This window comes from Mesoplodon bidens (genome assembly GCF_964165515.1).
Source record: "Mesoplodon bidens genome assembly, chromosome: 8".
Lineage (NCBI taxonomy): Eukaryota > Metazoa > Chordata > Mammalia > Artiodactyla > Ziphiidae > Mesoplodon > Mesoplodon bidens.
Genome location: NC_138165.1, coordinates 78,430,688 through 78,452,997, shown reverse-complemented (window position 1 = coordinate 78,452,997; position 22,310 = coordinate 78,430,688). Strand labels below are relative to the sequence as shown.

At 39.4% G+C, this 22,310-nt stretch overlaps 1 protein-coding gene across 1 annotated transcript in view; it reads right to left on the bottom strand.

The window, feature by feature from the left end:
• The window catches only part of SGO2 (shugoshin 2), a 54,299-nt gene that overhangs the window by 30,346 nt on the left and 1,643 nt on the right, over window positions 1-22,310 (bottom strand). Inside the window, exons 2-5 of the mRNA XM_081242327.1 lie at window positions 6,503-6,770; window positions 3,731-3,865; window positions 1,436-1,611; window positions 214-291 (exon numbers count right to left, since the gene is read on the bottom strand). Coding sequence (XP_081098453.1) covers window positions 214-291; window positions 1,436-1,611; window positions 3,731-3,863 — 387 coding nt within the window. The 5' untranslated portion in view covers window positions 3,864-3,865; window positions 6,503-6,770. The remainder of the gene's footprint in view (window positions 1-213; window positions 292-1,435; window positions 1,612-3,730; window positions 3,866-6,502; window positions 6,771-22,310) is intronic.

The following is a 22,310-nucleotide window of genomic DNA, read 5'->3' as shown; positions in this document are numbered from 1 at the left end:
ACTTTTAATTGAAAGCTAATTTTTATATAAAAATTTCAATAACCAATTATATCAAATAATAATGTGCTGTTAGCCAATTAAAATTAATATTATCTCCATTCCTTGGTACAAAGTTTAAGATATGCATCTCTAACCTTGATGCTACTTAACTAATCTCAATTATCCTCAGTAATGCTAAAAATATTACACTATTTAGACACAAATTCTACTTACCTCAGAAAGCGTGCTCATTTCAATTGCAGTTATCAAGTTACTGTTCATGAGTGCTTCTATTTCTATAAGCTTCTTATTCTGAAATAAAGAGCCTTCTAATCAACTAAGATTTGGAGTTTATTATACCATACATTTACAAATACCATCAGTTGAGAAGACTTAAAAAATAACAGATCACATTAGGCTAAAAAGGTGCTACACTGCACAGTTCAAACAGACACAGACACAGACACATACGCACACGTTTTGAATGCTTTTGAGCTATCAGTCATAAATTTTCCTACTTTTTTTTTTGGCAGCACCACGCGGTATGTGGGATCTTAGTTCCTTGACCAGGGATCGAACTCGAGCTCCCTGCATTGGAAGCACAATGTCTTAGCCACTGAACGGCCAAGGAAGTCCCTTCCTACAGTTTTTAATCTTCTCATAATAATAACACATCATGTGGCAACTGAACACAGTTTGTCAGCCACAGGAATTTAACCTCCAAGAAGCAGAGTAAGTCATTTTTCCATTTTAAATTAATTTCTACTCATTTTGGAGTTAGAGCTATAGCTGTAGCTGTAACCTAGCTAAGCACTGGCTCTAACTGCCTTGCTGTGGACAGAGTTGGAAGTTGGAAGGAAAAGCAAGGACTACAATCTTCTTTCTATTTGGCTTGTAGCCAGTGGAATGTTGCCATTAAGAGAGAATACAAACACTCAGGGAACTTCCCTCCTTTCAATTCACTGGAGGAATTATGTCCATCTTCTTAAAACATATTAATGTAGGGCTCCCCTGGTGGCGTAGTGGTTGAGAGTCCGCCTGCCGATGCAGGGGTCGCGGCTTTGTGCCCCGGCCCGGGAGGATCCCACATGCTGCGGAGCGGCTGGGCCCGTGAGCCATGGCCACTGAGCCTGTGCGTCCGGAGCCTGTGCTCCGCAGCGGGAGAGGCCACAACGGTGAGAGGCCCGAGTACCGCAAAAAAAAAAAATTAATGTATCAAGTCTTGCTTATGATAAGCAATCAAATGTTGATCAAGGTATTATATTAGTTTGCAGAGCCACAAGTACACATTTAGAATGTAGATTCAAGACACCTATTTTATTACCCATTAACAGTTTGTCCATTAACATGGCACACTCTTTCAATAATTTTTTTATATTAATTACAGGTTTGAAAAACATTTAGAGCTTCTAAAATAATACAGTGTTAGAATTCAAACACAGTATAGTTTCCATACCAAATTATTTAGCTTTAGACGAAGAAATGTGTTCTCAAAATTCAATTTTTCCACTTCTTTTTGCAATAGCATCTTTTCAGTTGTAATTCTTCGAGAATTCTCTTTCTCTCTGCTAAGAGCCTGAGCTAATGCCCTGTTGTTGTGTTTTAAAGAAATTTTGAAAATAGAAGAATTGTCTGTAAAAAAATTGTAAGAGTTAATATTGAACATCTTAATTCATTTTCATATTCCTTAATAAAACTACTTTGGACAAAACATATTTCAGTTTGTAAGTTTTAGCTGAAGTTAGAAAAGAAGAGCATGACAACACAGATGGAATTTTGAAAAAAATGTACCCAAAGTTTGGAGCTGAAGAAATTAAAGCTAGATAGAAGGTGAATAAGAGTTGTGAGAAATGCAGAATGTTTGTGAATACAGAGTTAGGAATAAGAGGACTCTAATACGAGGCTTCCCTGGTGGCGCAGTGGTTGAGAGTCCGCCTGCCGATGCAGGGGACACGGGTTTGAGCCCTGGTCCGGGAAGATCCCACATGCTGCGGAGCAGCTGGGCCCGTGAGCCATGGCCGCTGAGCCTGCGTGTCCAGAGCCTGTGCTCCGCAACGGGAGAGGCCACAACAGTGAGAGGCCCGCATACCACAAAAAAAAAGAAAAAAAGAAAAAAAAAAAAAAAAGAGGACTCTAATATAGACACAGTACTCTAGATAATTAGATCAGTCACAAAAACTAAATCTTGATACTTGTTGCTCTGCCTTCCTTCCTACCTTTGACTAGGAGGTAAAATGGAGAAGCTGATCCCACAGCCCTAACTAAAGATGTCCTAGAGAAATTAGGGTAGTCAATCTGTGAAAATTTTAGAGCCAGTTTCTGTGGCTCCAGAACTGAATTAATGCTCCCAAAGTCCATTTTTCAAAACCTCAAGTAGAAAGGCAGCATACTTACTGTAATGTTGGACAGATCATCTAAACCCTGGGGGACCTTCTACCTCCACCTTAGATATCCTATCTCTTATTTCTAGGCATCTATTGCAATCTAAACTTGACCCCTTCTCTTTACAAGTACTATGTAAATATAATTTAAATCAGAATGCTTTCCTGTTGTTAGCAAAAGAAATTTAATTGTGAATTCCTTGGTAACGCTCACCTTACATATAGTGTTCCCTTAGTACACCTAAAGCATAATTATATTTTCATAGTTTTGATTTACATGCCACTTTTCAATAACACATCCCGTGGATTTAAAGTTATAGTATATGTAATATGTTTTATAATAGTAATATATATTTTTATGTAATAGTATTAATAGCTATAGTAATAGTAATGGTAGTAATAGTTTATAATACTAATAATATTTTTTTAAATACTCAGGGAAAGCTTGGGCGTCTAAAAAAAACAGAGTGCAAAAAGTACTTTATTTTTAGCACAAAGAAAGTAGATTCAGACAGCCACCTTTGACATATCAAGTGGAAACAGACTAGAACCAGTTTAGGACTTCCAGAAGCTAAAGGTTAATAACATTTTCCTGTTGCACTCCTCAGACTCAGTGTATTCCTTCATAGCAGTGGGCGTGCAATGGTCCTGCCAAAGAGAATAGGAAACTGCCACTATAGAAAGCGGTCTAATACAAAAGATGGTCCTAGAGACCTGGGTAGGAGCAACATTACGATTTAAAGATACTCAGGAGGTTGGGCTATCTCACAAGGCACAATTACTTTTCACACGTGTTGATCAACAGGAAACCTCCCCCAATCCTGCTACGATGGAAATGAACCATTGAGATAATTTTCAGAAGTAATGAAAATTTATCTTGGGGCGTTTCCCTTTTTTTTTTTTCTTTGCCTTCTGACATCTTAGCTCCAGAATCCATGAAACACCATCTCCAAAGAGCTCAGTGCCCTCATGATGAGCTTTGGTTACATAAAATCACCCACTACAGCACACTAACTGGGCCAACCACCTCTAGATTACCCATCATCCAAATGCTGCAACATGTCAGAAGGACAATCCGTCACTTTTTTTTCAGCTCTTTTTCAGAAATGTCACGTTGGTATTTTCTTTGCAGTGGAGGAGGTAGCTGCCTTGGGCCACCCCAGCCTCACTGCTGAAAATTCAGCTGTCACCATTGACAGTAAATCATCATAACCACCCAACAGGAGTTGAAGGAGACAGGAAGAATTGAATAGAGAAAGTCTCATTTAACAAAATAGTCATTTTCTATACTTGAAAAAGTATCAAATACTATATCAATTCTCCAGAAAAAAGTAAAAATGTGAGTATACTTTAAGACTAGTAACACTTACTTATTATTTTTGTTTTGATTTTTGAAGCAAGAGAAACATTCAACTTAGCAGCCTTTGACATTCTTTTCTCTTTCACATGTCTTTTAATTCCTGAGGTAAAAAGTGAACCAGTTTCCATCACTGGGTACTCCATCACTGAAGTAAAAAAAGAAAAAAAGCAGGAAATCATAGTATTGATTAATAAAGGGAAAAAGGATAACTGATAAATACATTCTAAGAAGTAAATCATGACTTAAATAATATACTTTGTACATAAGTATTTGCAGAACCCTTCATATAAAATCTGAGAGTATGAATATAATCAAAAGTGGTTTAAAAGTAGAATCCTAAAAAGGTAAATGACTTTGTTTTTTCGTTCAAACCTATATCATTATTTCTGCCTGCCAGGAGTTAGGCTAGGCACTGGGGACAAAAAACAGGATACAGCTGCATAGGAATGCACAGTCATGGAATGCACATCCAGTGTGGGCAAAGACTCAATTGTGATGCAACGTAAGAAGTGTAACCTTAGAGACATGCACAGAAGAGATATACCTAATCCTATGGGGACTGTTCCCACTTCATCCTCAGACATACACCCCATTTCTCTGCAGCCTTTACAGCAAAACTCCTTTAAAAAATTGCCTATACTCAGTTTCCAATCTTTTTGTAACCCTGTTTCACTCAGGCTTTCACTCAATTCCAACAAAACTGCTTTTGCCAAGGTTTCTAATGACCTCCACACTGCTAATCTAATGGTCAGTTCTCAGTCCGCATCTAACTTGATCTAAGAGCAGCATTAATGTGGTTAATTTCTCTTTCCTCCTCAAAAACGATATTTCCTCAGGTACCAGAACACCAAACTCCTGGGTTTTTTTTTTTTTTTTTTTTCCCCTAGCTAACTAGCTGCTTCTTTCCAGTCTCTTTTACAGATTCTTCCATAAGTTCTCTCCTTGGATTTCTTCTCTTTATCTACCCTCAATCTTTTGGTGTATTTTATGTATTTAAGTAGTGGCTTAAAATACTACCTAGATATCAAGAGCCCCAAAATTTATGTCCTCTGTCTGGATCTCTCTCCTGAACTTCCCTGGATTCATATAGCTGTCTACTCCACAATTCCACTTGGATAACTAAAATCGCACATCAAACTTAACCTGCCCAAACCTGCTTCACTCAGAGCCTTCCCCACTTCAGTTAATGGCAACTCCATCCTTCCAGTTGCTCTAGTCAAAAATCTCTCACATCCCAATTTACCTTCACAATGCATTTAGAATCTGACGACTTCTCAGTATCTCCATTGCTACCAACCTAGACTAAGGCACTAACATGTCTCACCTGAATTATTTCAATAGCCTCTTACCTCCCTACTTCCACTCCTGCCCTCACTACAGTGTATTAATCTATACTATCTAAAACTCTCCACCACCTGCTCTTCTTCCCATTTCTATAACTTTAAACTCCTCCTCCTCTCCCCCCTAGTCCATTCCTCTCAAGCCACAGTGGCCACCAAGATCTAACTGCTCCTGACATATGCCAGGCATTCTTCAGCTTCAGGTCCCTTGTATTGGGAGTACCCATTCCAGGGTGACTTACCACACAGAGATTGAGGTACAGTCATTCCTTGGTATCTGCAGGGTACTAGTTGCAGGATTCCCACAGATACCCAAATCCACCATGCTCAGGTCCGTTATATAAAATGGCATAGTATTTACGTATAACCTGGGCACATCTTTCTGCATAGTTAGATTACTTATAGTACCTAATACAATGTAAATCGTTGTAAATGCAATATAAATGTTATGTAAATAGTTGTTCGGCAATTAGCAAATCAAACTTTGCTTTTTGGAACTTTCTGGAATTTTCCCCAATTTTTTCCTTCAGTGATTCGGTTGAAGGAGATGATTCGGAACCCGAGAGTCGGACAGGAGAGCTGACTGTATTATAAATAGTGGTTAGTCTGTGTTGGTGCCCCAGTTCTAATATTTCATAGCTACGTGATCCTAGCGTCTCCAAGTCTCAATTTCCAGACTTAGAAAATTATAAAAAGTCAGAGCATCTCATTGTAGGGACTTAATGAGCCAACGCATATACAGTGCCTAGTACTGGACGTAGCACAGAGCGCTCACTAACATTACCGATGTATTATTACTCTGTAGCTCTTGTCTGGCTAGCATCTCGGCTAAAGCAGAACTACTCAATCCCACATCCAATTCTCCTGAATTGGATTCCTCATCTAGAAAAATCATAGTCCCTATTTGCCTACCGAAATCCTACCTGTGCGTCAAGACCCAGTTCTGGTTCTAAGTTCTTCCCAGTCGTCTATCGCCGCTTCGCCTTCAGTCAGTCTCCCTTTTAATCGAGCACTCCAAAAGGAAAGGGCTCCTCCAAGAACTTGAGTAAGCAGTCTCTAACATTCATTCAGCCTATTTACTGAGCGCTCACAGTGAGCCAGATACTGTTCTAAAAGCAGTAGAGCAGTCAGATAGACAGAAATCCCTTCCTACAGGAGCTGGGTCTCTGCCTGCCGGCTGGCCCCCCTCACGGAGCCGAGAGCTCAAGTCCCAGGGGCAAGAAGCAGTGACTTAGATCCAAACCAGGGCCTTCCTCAAGAGGCCCCTCCGGGCCAGCACTGGGCCCGGGGGCCGGGATACCCGAGGCGGAGTGGGCGGGGCCGCCCGCGGCTCGGCGGACCAGAGACCCGGGAGGGCAGCGCCGGGAGGTTCGGCTCGGGAAGGGCATGGGTCCCGCCAGACAGGGCAAGGCCACGCCAAATGTCACAGGTCACGGACTTACCGCTTTTTCAGCGTCGTGGGACCGCCACTCAACTCCCGGAGCCCGGCGCTCGGGGCCAGGGCTTGGGTTTAAACTCCGTAGCCGTTAGCGGTTGCCTCGTCAGCCAATCAGGTCCCGAGAAGGCGGCGCAAAGCAGCTTGGTTACCAGGAAGTGGGAGGTGGAAGGGGCGGGATCTCGCAGCGGGCGATGGAAGGGGGCGTAGCCAGGCAAGCCAGGGGCGACTCAGCTTGGGTGTTAGGCCTTGAGCAGGTTCTGTTGCGCTGTCTCCTAATGTTGTTGAAAAAGAAAACGCTCCTTTGACAAAGCTACCTTTGTCAGTCAGATGTTTAAAAGGCTTGACAGCCACCTGAAGCCTGTTGGAAAGTTTTTGTTGTTTCTGACGTTACTGTGAGACTGCCCGCCCACATTTTACCAGTTCTTCTGCATCTTTGCACTATGATGCCAGCAGCGTCATTTAGTTTACACTTAAAAGCCCTCCCCATTTTTCTTTTAACTTTTCGAGGGGAGAGCGGCAATGAAATTTCGTTGAAAATCCTGGATCTCATTAATACTTAGGTCTTATACTAATGGTTTGTTTTAGCTAAATATACAAGAATGGCATTTTCTGTGATTCAGAGCTACACAAAAATATATATTACTCACTTTATGTTACAGGTCAATTAGCTTAGTTTCCTTTCACGAGTGACTTTCATAATCCATACAAAGAATTTAGAAAAACTGTACAGAGAATAAAATTTCCTCTTTGTATGCCATTAGACTGAAAACGAAAATAGCTTGTTAAATCTAGATTTTAATAATTAATTATACAGTGATGCAGTCAACTTCATATTCTTGTCAATATTTTGTTCATTTGGGGACATTTGAGAATCACAACTTTCCATTTTACTTTACAGAATCTAGACAAATGATGCAAAACATGGTTTTGAGTTAGATCTTAAATATATTTCAAGATTGGTCTCCATAGAGATCGAGCTACGTGAGTATTGTGTAAGTAGAACAGTTTTTATTGATTGGCTGCCTGCTATAATAAGTCTATACTACGGTAAAAATTTCAATAATAGTGGTTTAAAATGAAATACATCGATTATAGAAATTTCTGGTTATCAAGGGGTTAACTAGCTCTCTATCTTGTGTACCCAGCCTGACACATTAAATGCTCAATATATATTATATGTACCTTATTTCAGAGCAGTTCAGGGAATTTCATGAACCAAATGCCTGTGAATTATAAAAAGCTCTTGAAAATGTAAATTCTTATCATACAAAATCATAAACCTAAAAAGTGTAATTGACTGGGCTGAATTTAACCTGACCTCAGCTTGCTTTTAGGTCATTTGCCTCTTGGGTGGAGGTAAATGGATAGAGCCAGAAGCCCTGGGCTACGAGTTTGAAGATACAGTTAGCTGTATCTTGAACACACATTACCTTTGGGTTCTTTGTTCCAAGCTCCTTATCTATAAATTAAATGAGCTCACAGTTGTGTTGGGATACTCTCTTGCACAGGGCACTGATTTTGCTCCTTTCCATCTCCTTAATTTTCGTACTCATTAGTTACCTAATTTTCTCTACCTAGGAGTAGATTCCAGTCAATTAAAATTTGATTGTCCTGACCCATACCCCAAACACACACCAAAAAAGAGGAAGGAGGGAAAGGGAGAAGAGGAAAGCTTCCTGCCAAACAACAGTAAGAATGAACAATCCTGTTTACCATCTCAGCACTAATAAAACAAAAATCATCCAGGAAAAACAGTCCCTGAACAGGAGCCACATAGAAGCACGCTGCAAATCAATAAGCCAATAAAACAAAGTAGAAATAGTGTACGTATATTTTATTAAACCATCTGATCTGATAATCCATATCAGTCTGGCAGGTTGAAAATCAGCCCAAGAAAAATTAACCTAATCTGATAGAAGCAGAAAAGGACACTGGGTTATTTAAAGCATTTCTGGAGAGTATAGAGATACAGGCTTGGAAAACAGGCAGGAACAGGGGCTCTGGCAGCGGACAAGGACCCAGCCACAGTCACAGCCTGTGAAGCCAGCAGTGGCTTTGAATGCTGCTGTTGGGACCATCACTGCTGCTATGTCTGGGAAAAGTGGGCATACTGTATGGCAGTGCCCTCCATCCCTGCCACTTGGCATCACCAGCTCCTGTTGCTAGGCCTGGGTTGGGTGTGCCTGACTGGTCAAGCCTGAATCACAGACTACAAACCCTAGCTGCAAGGGAGTCCTGAACATTCAGCCTGTATCTGGCTTTATCAGATTCTTAGTGAGAGGCCATCTCTGCCTCCCACCTAGACTCAGGAAGGGCATTTTGAGCTGGGCAACCAAAAGAATGACAAAGGTTTGTTTCAGTATTTGATGCTACCTTACTACAACCATTAGTTCTATTCTCATTAATGAGAAGACTTCCTGCTATGCCTGGTGAGGGACAGGTAATAATTATAATTGCAACAGACAACATTTATCAAGTGCTTACCATTTCCTAAGCCCTGTGTCAGGCCCTTTATATGGCTTTTAAGTTGTCACAACGATCCTATGTGGTAGGTACTATTATTTCCTTTTTATGGTTGAGGAAACTGAGGCACAGAATATTTGAGTAACTTCTGCAAAGTTTAGTAAGCAGCATAGGCTGGGATTTAAACCCAGGCAGTCTGGCCTGGGCCTCTTTGAAAGAGGATAAGTGACTTGTCATCTGCCACTTCGGTTTCGAGGCATGGTGTCCATCATGTGAATTTCATCAGGCTGCCTGCTTGCCAGCCTCCTCTTTTTCTTCAGTATACATTTTTGGGGAGTCCCTTTTGGCATTATGCTAGAGGTGAAGATCAGTGAGGCTGATAGGCAAACTATCCATTCCCATACGTTTCTATTAAGTAGAGACTGGAGGTGATTTGAGACTGTTTCTTTGATTTAGGCAAGGACAGGGAAGATGTAATAGGGACACCAAGCATTCTTCTCTCTGCTCAAGGTATATGTATGTGTGGAAGGAGGCTTCTCTGGGGAAGGATAAAATAATCAGGGGTCTTGGTCTATCATTTCTGGCCGCATAACCTCTAGCAGTAGTTCTCACTGCAGCTGTTTCACCTACACGACACTAGTCCACGTGCTGGACTATATTGAGAGAGAGGGAGGGGGTGGGGGCAGTGTCTACTTCCCAACCTCTACTCTGTGCCTCCACAGGGAATTCCAAAAAGACTTAAGCATTTCTTTCCTCAAGATTTCCAGTGATAAAATGCAAACCATACAAGCTGGAAGCTTGGGGAGGGATTGCAAAGTCAGTTGTTGGGCTCACTAGCTTTACTAAGGGGCTTACATTTACATGCACCATCCAACAACGCAGGACCCTGAAGCCCACATCTCCAGAGTTCTCTCCATGAGGACATTCCCCTGTTGGAGAGGGTCCCAAGAGGTCTCCGTCCACACCCCTTCCTTATCACATATCCCATCTCCCTTCTATCCCTCACTGCAAATGCAAAGGAATAGCAGCTGTGGATAATAATGAATTCTGCTGTTTTGAAGTCCCTTTGGGATGTGTAGGAGGTAACGTCCAGCAGACACACAGGTATAAAACGTGGAGCTCAAGAGAGATGTCTGGGCTTGGGAGTCGGCAGTGAACAGTAACAGAAATCAGTGGAATCGATTAAGTTAAGGAGGGAGAGTGTTTAGAAGCCCAGGGAGAGTAGAAGGTACAACCCTGGTAAGCATCAGTGCAAGGAGGAAAGATGAAAGGGTAGCAAGAAAGGCAGTGAGAGGGAGGAGGAGACATAGGCTTCACAGAGACCAAGAGAGGAGCTCATTTCAATGAGGAGACAGCCAGCTTTGTCTTATGCAGCTGGAGATGTGAGCACAAACAGCTCCGGGGTCAACAGTTAGGATGCAGCAGAGAGGATGCAAAGATGAGGGAGCAGACAATTCGTTGAAGATGAAAAGAGAAGTGACAATAGCTCTGGGGCATGCAGGTGGAAGGAGGGTTTGTATTCTTTGCATAGGCTGGGGGAAGGGTCGGTAGAAAAGGAGAATGGAGGATACAGGATGGTGGAGCAGAGTTCCATGGATGCAGAGGTTGGAACAAGGGCTAAGCCATGGGCTGAAGGGTGGGTTGCCTCTTCCTCTGGGGCGGGAAGAAAAGATGAAAGACCAGATGTAGACATAGATGAGTTTAAAAACAAAAGTGCTTTGTAAGCTTTCAAAGTCATACGAATATAAGACTATTATCTATCATTTTATTTAAAACAGTTGCTTCCTTAAAAAGCCATCTCTACATTTAAAACATTTTGATGCTTTAAGTTAGTAAAAACTAAGATCAGGGACATTATTTAGACAAGAACCAAAACTTCCCCATCTCTGTAAACAGTTTCTCTAACAGAAGGAAAGGAAATAGTTAGTTGGTGCCTAAAACGCTCAGCTGCTATCGTATCAACCACTATACGAGGTGAGGATCTCTTAAGGTACAATTAGTCATGGAAAGAAACATAAAAAGCACTGGGTGCAAACTCGGTTGCCTACTGACTAAAACACTGTGGAATTTGAGAGGGAAAAGATAAATACACTAGATTGCGGATTTCTCCCAAAGTAAAAATGTAGACGATGAGTATAAATAAACTCAAACAAATAGGGTCATCAAATCAAATTTTTCTCAGCCAAGGCAGGAGCCTATAAGTAGCTAAATATTTATCATAACATTTGGCTGTAGAAAACTTTGCTACATTCACCCTTAAAGCAAATATGAAGTACTTTTCTCAATTAAAGGACAACTCAATTTTTTAAACTCACAAAACATCATGTATCTTCTCTATCATCCTAATTTTATTAGGGTTGATGACATAGGTGGTTTTCTTAAGATCATATTTGCCATTTTAATGTGTAAGTAATGCACTATGTAGAGTGACAGAGGTTAGAAAAAAAGGATAAATGGCTAATAGGTGCTAGGTCCTATGAGGTTATAATGATGGAAAGTTTGAGCTGTCAAAGAATTTTAGAGACAACGAGAACTGACACATACAATGATAACAACACAAGGTGGTCCAGGTTCATTGCCACGACAGTAGCAAAGGAAAGAATGATTCCTACTTGGTTGTAGACCCAGGAAGCCACACAGGGGACAGTTCATGTGACCTGGGGGTTGTAGTAGGTTGAAAAAATGCCCCCCCAAAGATATATTGACTTCCTAATCCTTGGAACTTGTGAATGTTACCTTATAAGGCAAAATCATGGATGTTACCTTATTTTGCAAAAGAGTCCTTGAAGATTTAAGGATTTTGAGATGAGGAGATTATCCTGGATTATCAGATGAGCCCTAAATCTCACCACAAGTGTCCTTATGAGAGACAGGCAGAGAGAAATTTGACACACAAACCCACATGCAGAGAAGGATGGAACAGAAAGAGCTGCAGTCACAATCTCAGCAATGCCAACAGTCACCAGAAGCTGGAAGAGGCAAGAAACAGATTCCCCTAGAGCCTTCAGAGGGAGTGCAGATATGCTGACCCCTTGATTTTGGACTCCTGGCTGCCAGAATTGTGAGAGAATAAATTTCTGTTGCTCTAAGCCACCCCGTTTGTGGGAATCTGTTATAGTAGCCACAGGAAACTAATACAGGGGTCTTAAAGGATGAGGAGGGTTTCACCAGATGAGAACTACAGCGTGTGGAAAGGGGCAGTTTATTTTGAGAGAAGGGTACGATAAAGGCAATAATATGGACAAAAATGAGTAAATTTTCTAACGAATAGTTCAGCTCAGGTATGATGTAAATATAGAGGGCTAGGTAGGAAAAGAAAGATGGGGCAGTTATTTTGCAATAAGGACACAGGTATATTTTTTGAGCAGAAAAAGGACATAATCAGTCCTATGCAGAAGATATACTTCTATCAGCTTGCAGAAAGGTTTCTGGACTTGTTGGAATAATTTATAGACAGTCTATATAACATGGAATTATATTTACATTTTTTAACCTTTTATTTTGAAATAAACTTGTATTTTTATTATGATACTTTTTATTCTGACAATTTCACTCTATAGACTCCTTTAATCTGGAAAAGTTACAAATTCTTATTTTGTCTTTCACGACCTTGACATTTTTAAGAGTACAGGCCAACTAAATTATACTGTCATTCTATTTGGGATTGTCTGATATTTCCTCAGGATTAAATTCAGCTTCTTATTGGGCAAAAGTAGCATGGAAGTGATGTTGAGTTCTCAGTATATATCAAAAGCACATAATGTTGGTTTGCAACGTTACCTTGATCACTTGATTTAAGTACCGTCTGCCAGGTTTCTCCACTGTCGACTTGCTATTATTTCCTTTATGATTAATAAGAATCTGGTAGGGAGACATGTTGAGTGTATATAACTATTCTGCTACTAATCAAAATTTTCACTCAGTAGTTTTAACCTCTACTGATGTATCTTGCCTGAATCAAGTATTTCTGTGATAGTTGCCAAATGGTGATTTTTCTAATTTTATTATTTCTTTTACTGATTGGCAAGAGATTTCCTCTCCACCCCTATCTGTCTGTATACATATCCATCAAACAATATGGGCTCATCTATCAGTATTTATCACCACCTATCAGTATTTATCAGTATGGACTCATGGATTCTTATTTTATTCAATAGATTATAATCTATTACTATTAAATTAATCATTATAAATTAATCATAATTAATTTTCACAAGCCAATGGTCCCATATTTGGCCAGTAGCCCTTCAAGATGATTCCTGTGTCCCTTTGACAGTCCCCATCACTCACTGAACAATCTTACTTTCTGAAACAGTAGGATATTTCTGCCTCATTTTGTACTTTCTCAGTCCCAGCCTCAGTCAATCAACCATTTCACCAAGAAGCTCTGTTTCCTTTTCCTGGAGAATGGGGCAGAATGAGTTTAGAAACCAAAATCTAGGCACTCGATATGCCCATTGCTACTGGGGTGTCATTGGTTCTAGGTTCACTCAGGGGACAGAGCTTGAAAATCTATATACATTTGTATATACATACATGCATGAATATAAACATATCCACATTTCTTTCTTCCTATCTATCGATCCACCTATCCATCATCTATTTTAAAACCCATGCATTCACACCAATACTTTCCATTCCAAATAAAAACCATAGGGTTCATTCTAGCATTTTCCTTTTTAATGTATATAACTACTTTTCTAACAGTGAGAAATTTGGTTCCTATTATTTACAATATATTTACTTTTTGCTCCGTCCTAGAATACATAGAAAGTAACTTCAGAGTTGCTACCCCGTACCTCTGTGAAAACTTAACTAGACTTGAAAATTTATTTACTCTTCTTTTTAAAATCTTAAGTTTAAGGGTATGTCATCAAATACAGTGATCTAAAGTTACTTGGATTCCCAAGTTTTCCCCCTCGCTTCAGCATGACTACGCTATTCATTTGAATTATGGTTAGGTTTACTTAGGTCTACTTGCATATAGCTTTAGAGTTTTTCCCTATCTTTATGTGCATGTATGTTTATTTTCTTATGTTTTAGTATGCGAAACATTAACTAGTTTCAAAAGCCAGAAGTTTATAAATAGGTGTATTCAAAAGTGTCACTCTCTTCCTTTCTTCTTTCTGTTTCTCACTCCTAATTCCTTACCATCTGTGTTAGTTTCCTATTGCTGCTGTAACAAATTACCACAAACTCAGTAGTTTTAAATAACAGAAATTTATTCTTTGATAGTTCTGGAGGCCAGAAGTTTGTAAGGAGTCTTATGGGGCTAAAATCAAGGTGATAGCAGGAGCAAGCTCCCATGGAAGCTCTAGGGGAGAATCTGTTTCCTTGCCTTTTCCAGTGTCTAGAGCTGCATTCCTTACATTCCTCAACTCCATTTTCAGAACCAACAGCATAACATCTTCTGACTCTGCTTCCCTCTGTTTCCATTTCTCATCTGCCTGTAGTCAAATCTCCCTCTGCCTGCCTCTTATAAGGATACTTGTGATTACATTTAGGACCTACCTCAATAATCCCAGATAATCTCTCCATCTCAGGATACCTTATTTATTTGTTTATTTATTTATTTATTTTTGGCCGTGCCGCAGGGCATGCGGGACCTTAGTTCCCCTACCAGGGAATGAACCCTTGCACCCTGCACTGGAAGTGCGGAGCCCTAACCACTGGACTGCCAGGGAATTGCCTCAAGATACCTCATTTAATGATATCTACAAAGACCCTTTTTCCATATAAGGTAAACATTCACAGGTTCCAGGGTGGCCATTTTTGGTGGCCACTACTTAGCCAACTGTAGGTATTTAATCTTAATAGTTTCTTGTTTATGCTTCCTGTGTTTCTATTTGTACAAATGATTAGATACATGTATGTTTTCTCATTTCCCATTCTTTCTTACACAAAAGGTGACATAGTATAAAAACGCTTGCATTTTGTCTTTTTCACTTAACAAAATATCCTGGAAATCACTCTACATTAGTTCACAGAAAATGACCTCATTCTTTTTACACCTTCAGAGTACTCTGTTGTATGGATGTACCACAGTTTATCCACACACTCTCCTATGTATAGGGATTTAGGTTTTTTCTGATATTTTGTAATTACAAATAATACTACAATGACTAACTTTGTGTATGGAATTTTCATACTGTTGGAGTTGTAGCATTGGGGTAGATTTAATTGGCATTTCACTTATAATGAGTGATTTTTGAAGATATTTTCATATTTTTGAGAAATGTGTATGTGCAAATTGTCTCCCTGTTAGTAATTTGTCTCTTATCATTGTTTATTTTTTGTTGTTCAAAAGTTTTTTTTTTAACATAGTCAAATCAGTTTTATTTTTTATTGCATCTGAATTTCAAGTCATAGTTAGAAAGTCTTTTCCTACATCCAGGCTATAGAGAAAATCATACATGGTTTCTTCTAGTACTTACAAGGTTTCATCTTTGACATTTATATCCCTGGTCCATTTGGAGTTTATTCTTGATTACAATGTGAGACTTGGTTCTAATTTTATCTTTCTCCAAATAGCGAACCAGTTGTCCTACCAGTATTTATTAAAATGTCCATCTTTTCCCAAGTGATTTGAGATACCATGTTTGTCACATACTAAATTTCCATATGTATTTGAATCTATTTCTGGGACATCCTATTTTATTACACTGGTCTATTTGTCAATTTATGCACTAGCACCATGAGTAGATAAACAAACCAGATTTATAGTGTATTTTAACAACTGGTAGGGCTAGTATCCCTCATAAACTTTTCTTTTTCAATGTTTTCCTGGCTATTTTTTCATGCTTATTTTTCCATATAAACTTTAATAACAACTTGTCTAACTCCATAAAAATCTTATTGGTACTTGTTAAATTTATAAAATAACTTAGATAAAACTGGTATCTTTATGACATTAAGGAATGTCTTTCATTTGTTTCAAGTCTGTTTTTGTATCTTTCAGGAGTGCTACAAAATTTTTCTCATACAAGATTTGCACATTTCTTGATAACTTAATTCTAAAACATTTTGTCTTCTGTTACTACTGTATTCTCTGCTTTCAGGGTCCAAAGTAAAAATATCCATAAGATCTACCTTATTAATTATGCTATTTACATCTATATTTCTTTCCCTTACATTTTTTGTTTACTTGGTCTGCATGTACTGAAAGTGGCATATTAAAAGTTTCCTGCTACTAACGTATTTCTCTCCTTGTTTCTTTGCATGTCCTATGATTTTTGCTTTATAAATGTGTTGCTGAGTTATTTGGTGAATAGAATTTATAACTGTTATATATTCATTGTGAATTGGGACATTAAAATATGTCCTTCTTTGTCTAATTTAATGCATTTTCGTTTAAATTCTACTTTGATATCAGGATCATAACCTCTACTTACTTATCATTTCCAGTTGCCTAGCAAACCTTTGCCCATTCTTTTAGTTTTAGGCTTTCTGACATTCTGATTTAGGCATGTCTCATTTTCAGCAGCTTTCTTTGAGAATCAAATTGAAAATCTTTTTTCTTTTAATAAGTTAAACCTATCCATATTTATTAATATGGCATATTTTTAGTCCCACTGTCATATTATTTTATGTTTAAATTATTTTATCTAATATTAATGACATTAATATTGTTACAGTTACATTTCTTTCTGTACATAATGCTTTTTCCTTGTTCTTTTGATTTTTAAAGTTTCTTTTTGTGTTTAGGAAAGTTTGTAATGTTATTCTAGTGGTTATCTTTGTCCTCATACCTTTTATAAAGCCCTTAGTTGTCTTTCTAACCTTTTATTATCTGATTTGTCAATTTTAATATTATCCTTTAACCCCCACCTATTGCTATATCACAATCAATGAACTTATTCTACTTTCCTCTTTCTCTCTCCCTCCTCCCATTTTTACTTGCATTATTTCTGCTATGTTAGAACCAGTTACACATTACATATAACATTATTCTTTGAGCCTTGTTCTCACCTGGCTTTAGTTTTAGGTCTACATTAAATATAGTGAATGATTGCCATCACATCTTTTGATGAAGTTTTGCTACTTGGTTGAATGGAAATCACTTTTTCAAAGATTCTTCAAGAAAGGCTCATGTATACAAAATTCCCTGAATTTTTCATGTTAAAAACTCATTTTCTATTGCCTTGATACTTGAAGGACAGGTTGACCGAATATCCTTGATTTACACTTTTTTTTTCTTTGTGTTTTTAAAAAAATGCTATTCCACTGCTGTCTTTCTTGTATGTTATTTTTGAGCAGGCTGGTCCCAGTTTAATTCTCTTGTCCTTGTAATTTCTTATCTTTTTTGTTTGAAGGCTTAGGTAATTTTTCTTTATCTTTGAAGTCCAATAGCTTTACTTGCATATGTTTGGGCGCTGACAATTATGGTTTAATTTCCCCATGTAATTTACGGGTATATAGAATTATCAATATATCTTCTTTCACATTCTGAACATTTTTTGGATTTTAAATATAGTTCTGTTTCATCATTTTGTTTAGGCAGTTTAGGGACTGCCATTATTTGTATGTTTTTTCTTCTTTCTCTTTCATTTCAACCACTTCTCTCTGTTCCTAATTACTTTTAACTTTGTATCTCATTTTCATTATCTTGGTTATTTTTCTGCCTTTTTTCAATTTCCCTTATTAAATTTTCACTTGATCTTATTTCCCCCCAGAATCTTTGCAATTTCTTCTTCACTTCTGTGATAATTTTTGTCTTTTTCTCCTATTTTCTTTCCTGGATTCAACCTATTCCCTTCTCATTTCTTCCTGTTTCTTTTTTTGTTTGTTTGTTTCTCTTTTTTAATTTTTGAATTTCTGGTTCAAGGTGGTTTTTCATATTCCCAAAGTGGATATTTAATTCACTTTGGAGTTTGTGTTGTAGTTTTTTTTTTTTTTTTTTTTTTTTTTTTTTGCGGTAGGCGGGCCTCTCACTGTTGTGGCCTCTCCCCTTGCAGAGCACAGGCTCCGGACGCGCAGGCTCAGCAGCCATGGCTCACGGGCCTAGCCGCTCTGCGGCATGTGGGATCTTCCCAGACCGGGGCACGAACCCGTGTCCCCTGCATCGGCAGGCGGACTCTCAACCACTGCGCCACCAGGGAAGCCCTGTTGTAGTTTTTTTTTGGTTTTTTTTTTTCTGCTTTGGGTTAGTTTTTTTGGGGGGAAGCACTTTTATCAGCTGAAGTTGTCTTGTTTTCTGTTTTCTTCTTATAATAGCTTTGTGTATATTTACTCTGTTTTCATCTATTCATTTCAAAGATTTTTGAATGGTTTATAAGATTTCAGGTTCAAGGGTGTCCTCTTCTGCAGTGAAATACTTTCTTAATGGATGATTCTTGTGCATTTATGTGTATGTATGTATGTGTGTGTGTGAGTGATATGGGCTAAAGATTGCATATTTTCACAGCTTTGGATCTCATTTTTCTTACTTGACCCTAAATTTCCTTTTACTTCTTTTCCTCTTTACCAAGTTCCAAAAGGTGCCTCTCCATTCCTTTTTTTCCCTTCGATACCAGAAGCAATGGTTTTCACACACTGTCACCTTGAATTATGTGCAGCTTTAATTTTTAAAAATACATAGTAAGTGCTTTGATCTATGAGGGTTCTTTACCAGTATTTTAGCACAAAAGCAGACTTTCTCTTTTTTGTGGTTATCTTAGACCAATCATAGGTCCACCAAGAGCCTTCTTCTTTTTTTGTGGCAGGAGAATGGGACACAGCTTGCCAAGATCTGGTTTTTATTTTTCTACTTCCAGATAATTTGAAGTTTGGGCATTCTTAGTTATACAGATGGCATGGGTTTGGTGCAGTTTTATTTGTTATCTATTCTGTATTGAGCTTTTTGGAGAATGATTTGGGAGATTCAGATTTACACTGTGATGGCTGCTATTATGTTGGCTACTCAGGAATTCCACCCCTAGTGTTATTCTGATGAAAAATAATACTCTGCACAAGGAATTTTTAAAAGAAAAACAATGCAGCTCATCCAGGTTTTGCGAGTAAAGGGGCAACCAGACACCTCATTCTCTTTCCAATACCTTGTCCTGGGTTGGAAGGAGGGGGCTGCTTATGGTTTGGGAATCTTTTCCTAAAGGATGAACATAAAGTTATTGCCTCCTCCTCAATCATGATAAGTCCATATGTTTCCCATTCCAGGAAGAACCAGAAGAGGAGGGTAGTCTTGAGTCTGATCAGGTCTATGACTCAGGCTCTGATTTATCTGGTGCTTCCTATCTCCCTTCCCCTCAAGCTCCTATGCATCAGAGTTAGGATTATCTTTTACTTCTGCGAGAGCTGGTGGAGGGAATAGTCACCCAAAGGCTTTCTTAACGCTTGGGTTCCTTATAAGACCTGTGCATTCACTCAGTTTACCATAGAATTGGGAGCAGCCAGAGGGTGAGGTGACCCAATACTACTGAGCTAAATACCTGGGTTTTAGCTTCAACTTTGCACTAATAGAACATTAGGACTGTTCTCATCATGGCTCAGATCCCTGTTTACTTTAATCACCCCAATAGTTCCAAACCCTCAAGTTGTCCACTGTTATCTGGGGTCCTAGTCCCATATTGCCAGTATGTCTGCCCCTCTGAGCCAATCCCCCATTCTTCCTATTCCTCTCGAACACTTCCTCTGAGCCCTTTAAAATTCCCTTTTTTAAATGTCCCATCTTTTTTTTTTTTTAATCGCCCCCTAAGAATGATTTGTGCTTTAGTAGAAAGGGCTCTGTTTTTTTTTGGCGGTACACAGGCCTCTCACTGTTGTGGCCTCTCCCGTTGCGGAGCACAGGCTCCGGATGCGCAGGCTCAGCGGTCATGGCTCACGGGCCTAGCCGCTCCGTGGCATGTGGGATCTTCCTGGACCAGGGCACGAACCCATGTCCCCTGCATCGGCAGGCGGACTCTCAACCACTGAGCCACCAGGGAAGCCCCCATCTTTTTTTTTTAATGCACGTTCTCTGCTCCTAGAGGACCTACTTACTTCCTCTGTGGCCTGTAGCCCTCTCAAGAAATGACTGCTTTTCCTTCCACTCCCCACATACTTCAGGGCCAGGGTTGGTGTCCTCTCTTCTCCCATCACTGCTAACAAACAATTTTTCCTCCTTCCTTTTTCTAAGCCCTAGCTGATCTGAACTGTAGCCATCTGGACACAGTATCTCTCTTTGTCTCTGCAATGTAGTCTGCTAAGGTTCTTCTAATCATCCATTATTGATGACATTAGCTTCTGTTTCATCATCTTTCTCTCTACACCTGCTCCACTCTTGTGGACATTGCTATTTATGGGGAAACTCATCTAATAATAATCATTTGTTAAACTTCTCACCTCCATTAACTTTTCTTCCACTCCATCTCAGTCTGGAACCTTGGCATTATGGTCATTGAATGACCTCCAAAATCTTGAATTCAAGTGTGATATTCTTTGACCACTGCCTCCAATTCTTCCAGCTCACTTACTCTTGTATTCCTATTTAAATAATTCCTCAATTTCTCTGAGATCTCCAATCCATTAACTTCACTACTTTTTCACTATCCATCACCACCGTTATATAGTTATTTCTCTCCTTATCCAGCTTAGAGTCCATGGTCCTCCGTGGGACTCAATCACTTACAAACATCCTCAACTCTCACCCCTCTCTCCTTGTATTACATCACTTGATTAAATCTCAACATTAGTTGAGTCCAATGATCTACTTCCTCAGCAGCACCTACACTGAAGCTGTTGAGTGTTGCTGGGTAAAAGTCACATAACTGGGATGACTAGTTTGCCATCCATGTATAATGATTATAATCTTCAAACAGGCTCTCGTTCTCTCCGAGCAATCCCGTCATGTTTCTATAGAAAGTCTGCCCTTTCAATTTCTCAAGAAAAGTAATTCATACATTATCCTCCTTCCTCAAACCTCTTCCACCCCTCATCACCTTTACTCTTAGCCTCTGACTTTGCTTTAGACTTAATTGAGGAAGTAGAAGCCATTCAATCAGAATTTCCTCATTTTCCCACTGTGAAATCTACCATTTTACCTGAACTGAAATCTATCTTGTCTGTTTTACCTCCTATCCCTGCTCTTGCCAAACAGAAATTCCTCCTGCTCTGGCTCCAGGACCCTTTTGCCTTCTCAAGCATTTCATTCCCTCAGTTGTCCCCCCTTCTCCACTGCATCACCAATCTCTACCTACCTATTGGATCATTTCCATCAGCATAGCCTGCTCTAGTGACTCTCATCCTAAAACTCCATCCCTTGACTTTGTCTCCCACCTCAACCACAGCCCTATTTTTCTCCTTCTCTTTCTTCTCTACAGTTATATCCAGTCTGCCATCTCACATTCACGCTTCAACCCACTTTCCTCTGGGCTTGCTTCCTTATCACCGCACTGAAACTGCTCTTGTCAAGGTCACCAAGAACTCCTATCTTATCAAATCTGGTGGACTCTTGATCTCCTAGCAGCATTTGACATAAATGACACTTTACTTTCTTGGTTCCTGTAGCTTCATACTCTCCGGCTCTCTGGCTCTTTCTTCTAAGCCTGAAATCTAAGTATTGGAGTCAGTGTTCCATCCTGTTTCTTCTTAATTACCTGCCCTTTATGTCGGTGATTTTATCCAGTTCCATGGCTTTAAATGCTGATGCCTTCCAAATTCACACCTTCAGCACCACCATACTTCACTCCCGTGCTCCAGATTCATTCAGTGGCTATTTGATCGCTTTACTTGTATGCCTGTTTAACATCTCAGTCTTAATAGTTTAAAATACAGCTTCTGATCTCTCCCATAATCCAGCATTTCAGTAAATGGCACCATCATTCAGCTGTTCAGCCAACAATTGACACGTAATCCTGCATTTCCCCTTTCCCTCATATGTGGCAGCCACGAAAACGTACCTCTCAGATGTCTGATTACAGGGAGCATTATTGACGGATGTACTCCACATACTGTGCTCTGAAATCTATCACCGTGTTCCAGGCTGCACTTCCCACTGACGGCTCCCAGCCAGTGACTGAGTTTGGCAGGGATACTAAGGCAGGCCTATTCCTAGGAGACATAAGACTCCTTTGATGAGGGACATTGGCTTGAAAACTCCTCATTGGCTTTCCTGAAACTTTCTTGAACTGCATCATATCCACTTTTCCTAATCTGCATCTAGTCTAAAGGCTCTCTCGGTCCCCTTCAGATCCCTCCCGATTTTTTCCTCACAGGTGTCTCCCCCAATAAACTTTTTGTAGGTTTAATCTGATCTTGCTGTCCACTTTACAAAGAACCTGAACTAACACATCATAGCTGATCCTCAGCATATTTAATGTCATTTCTATTTCCTAAACACATTTCTTGCCCTCATCCACTTCTCTCTATCACCATCA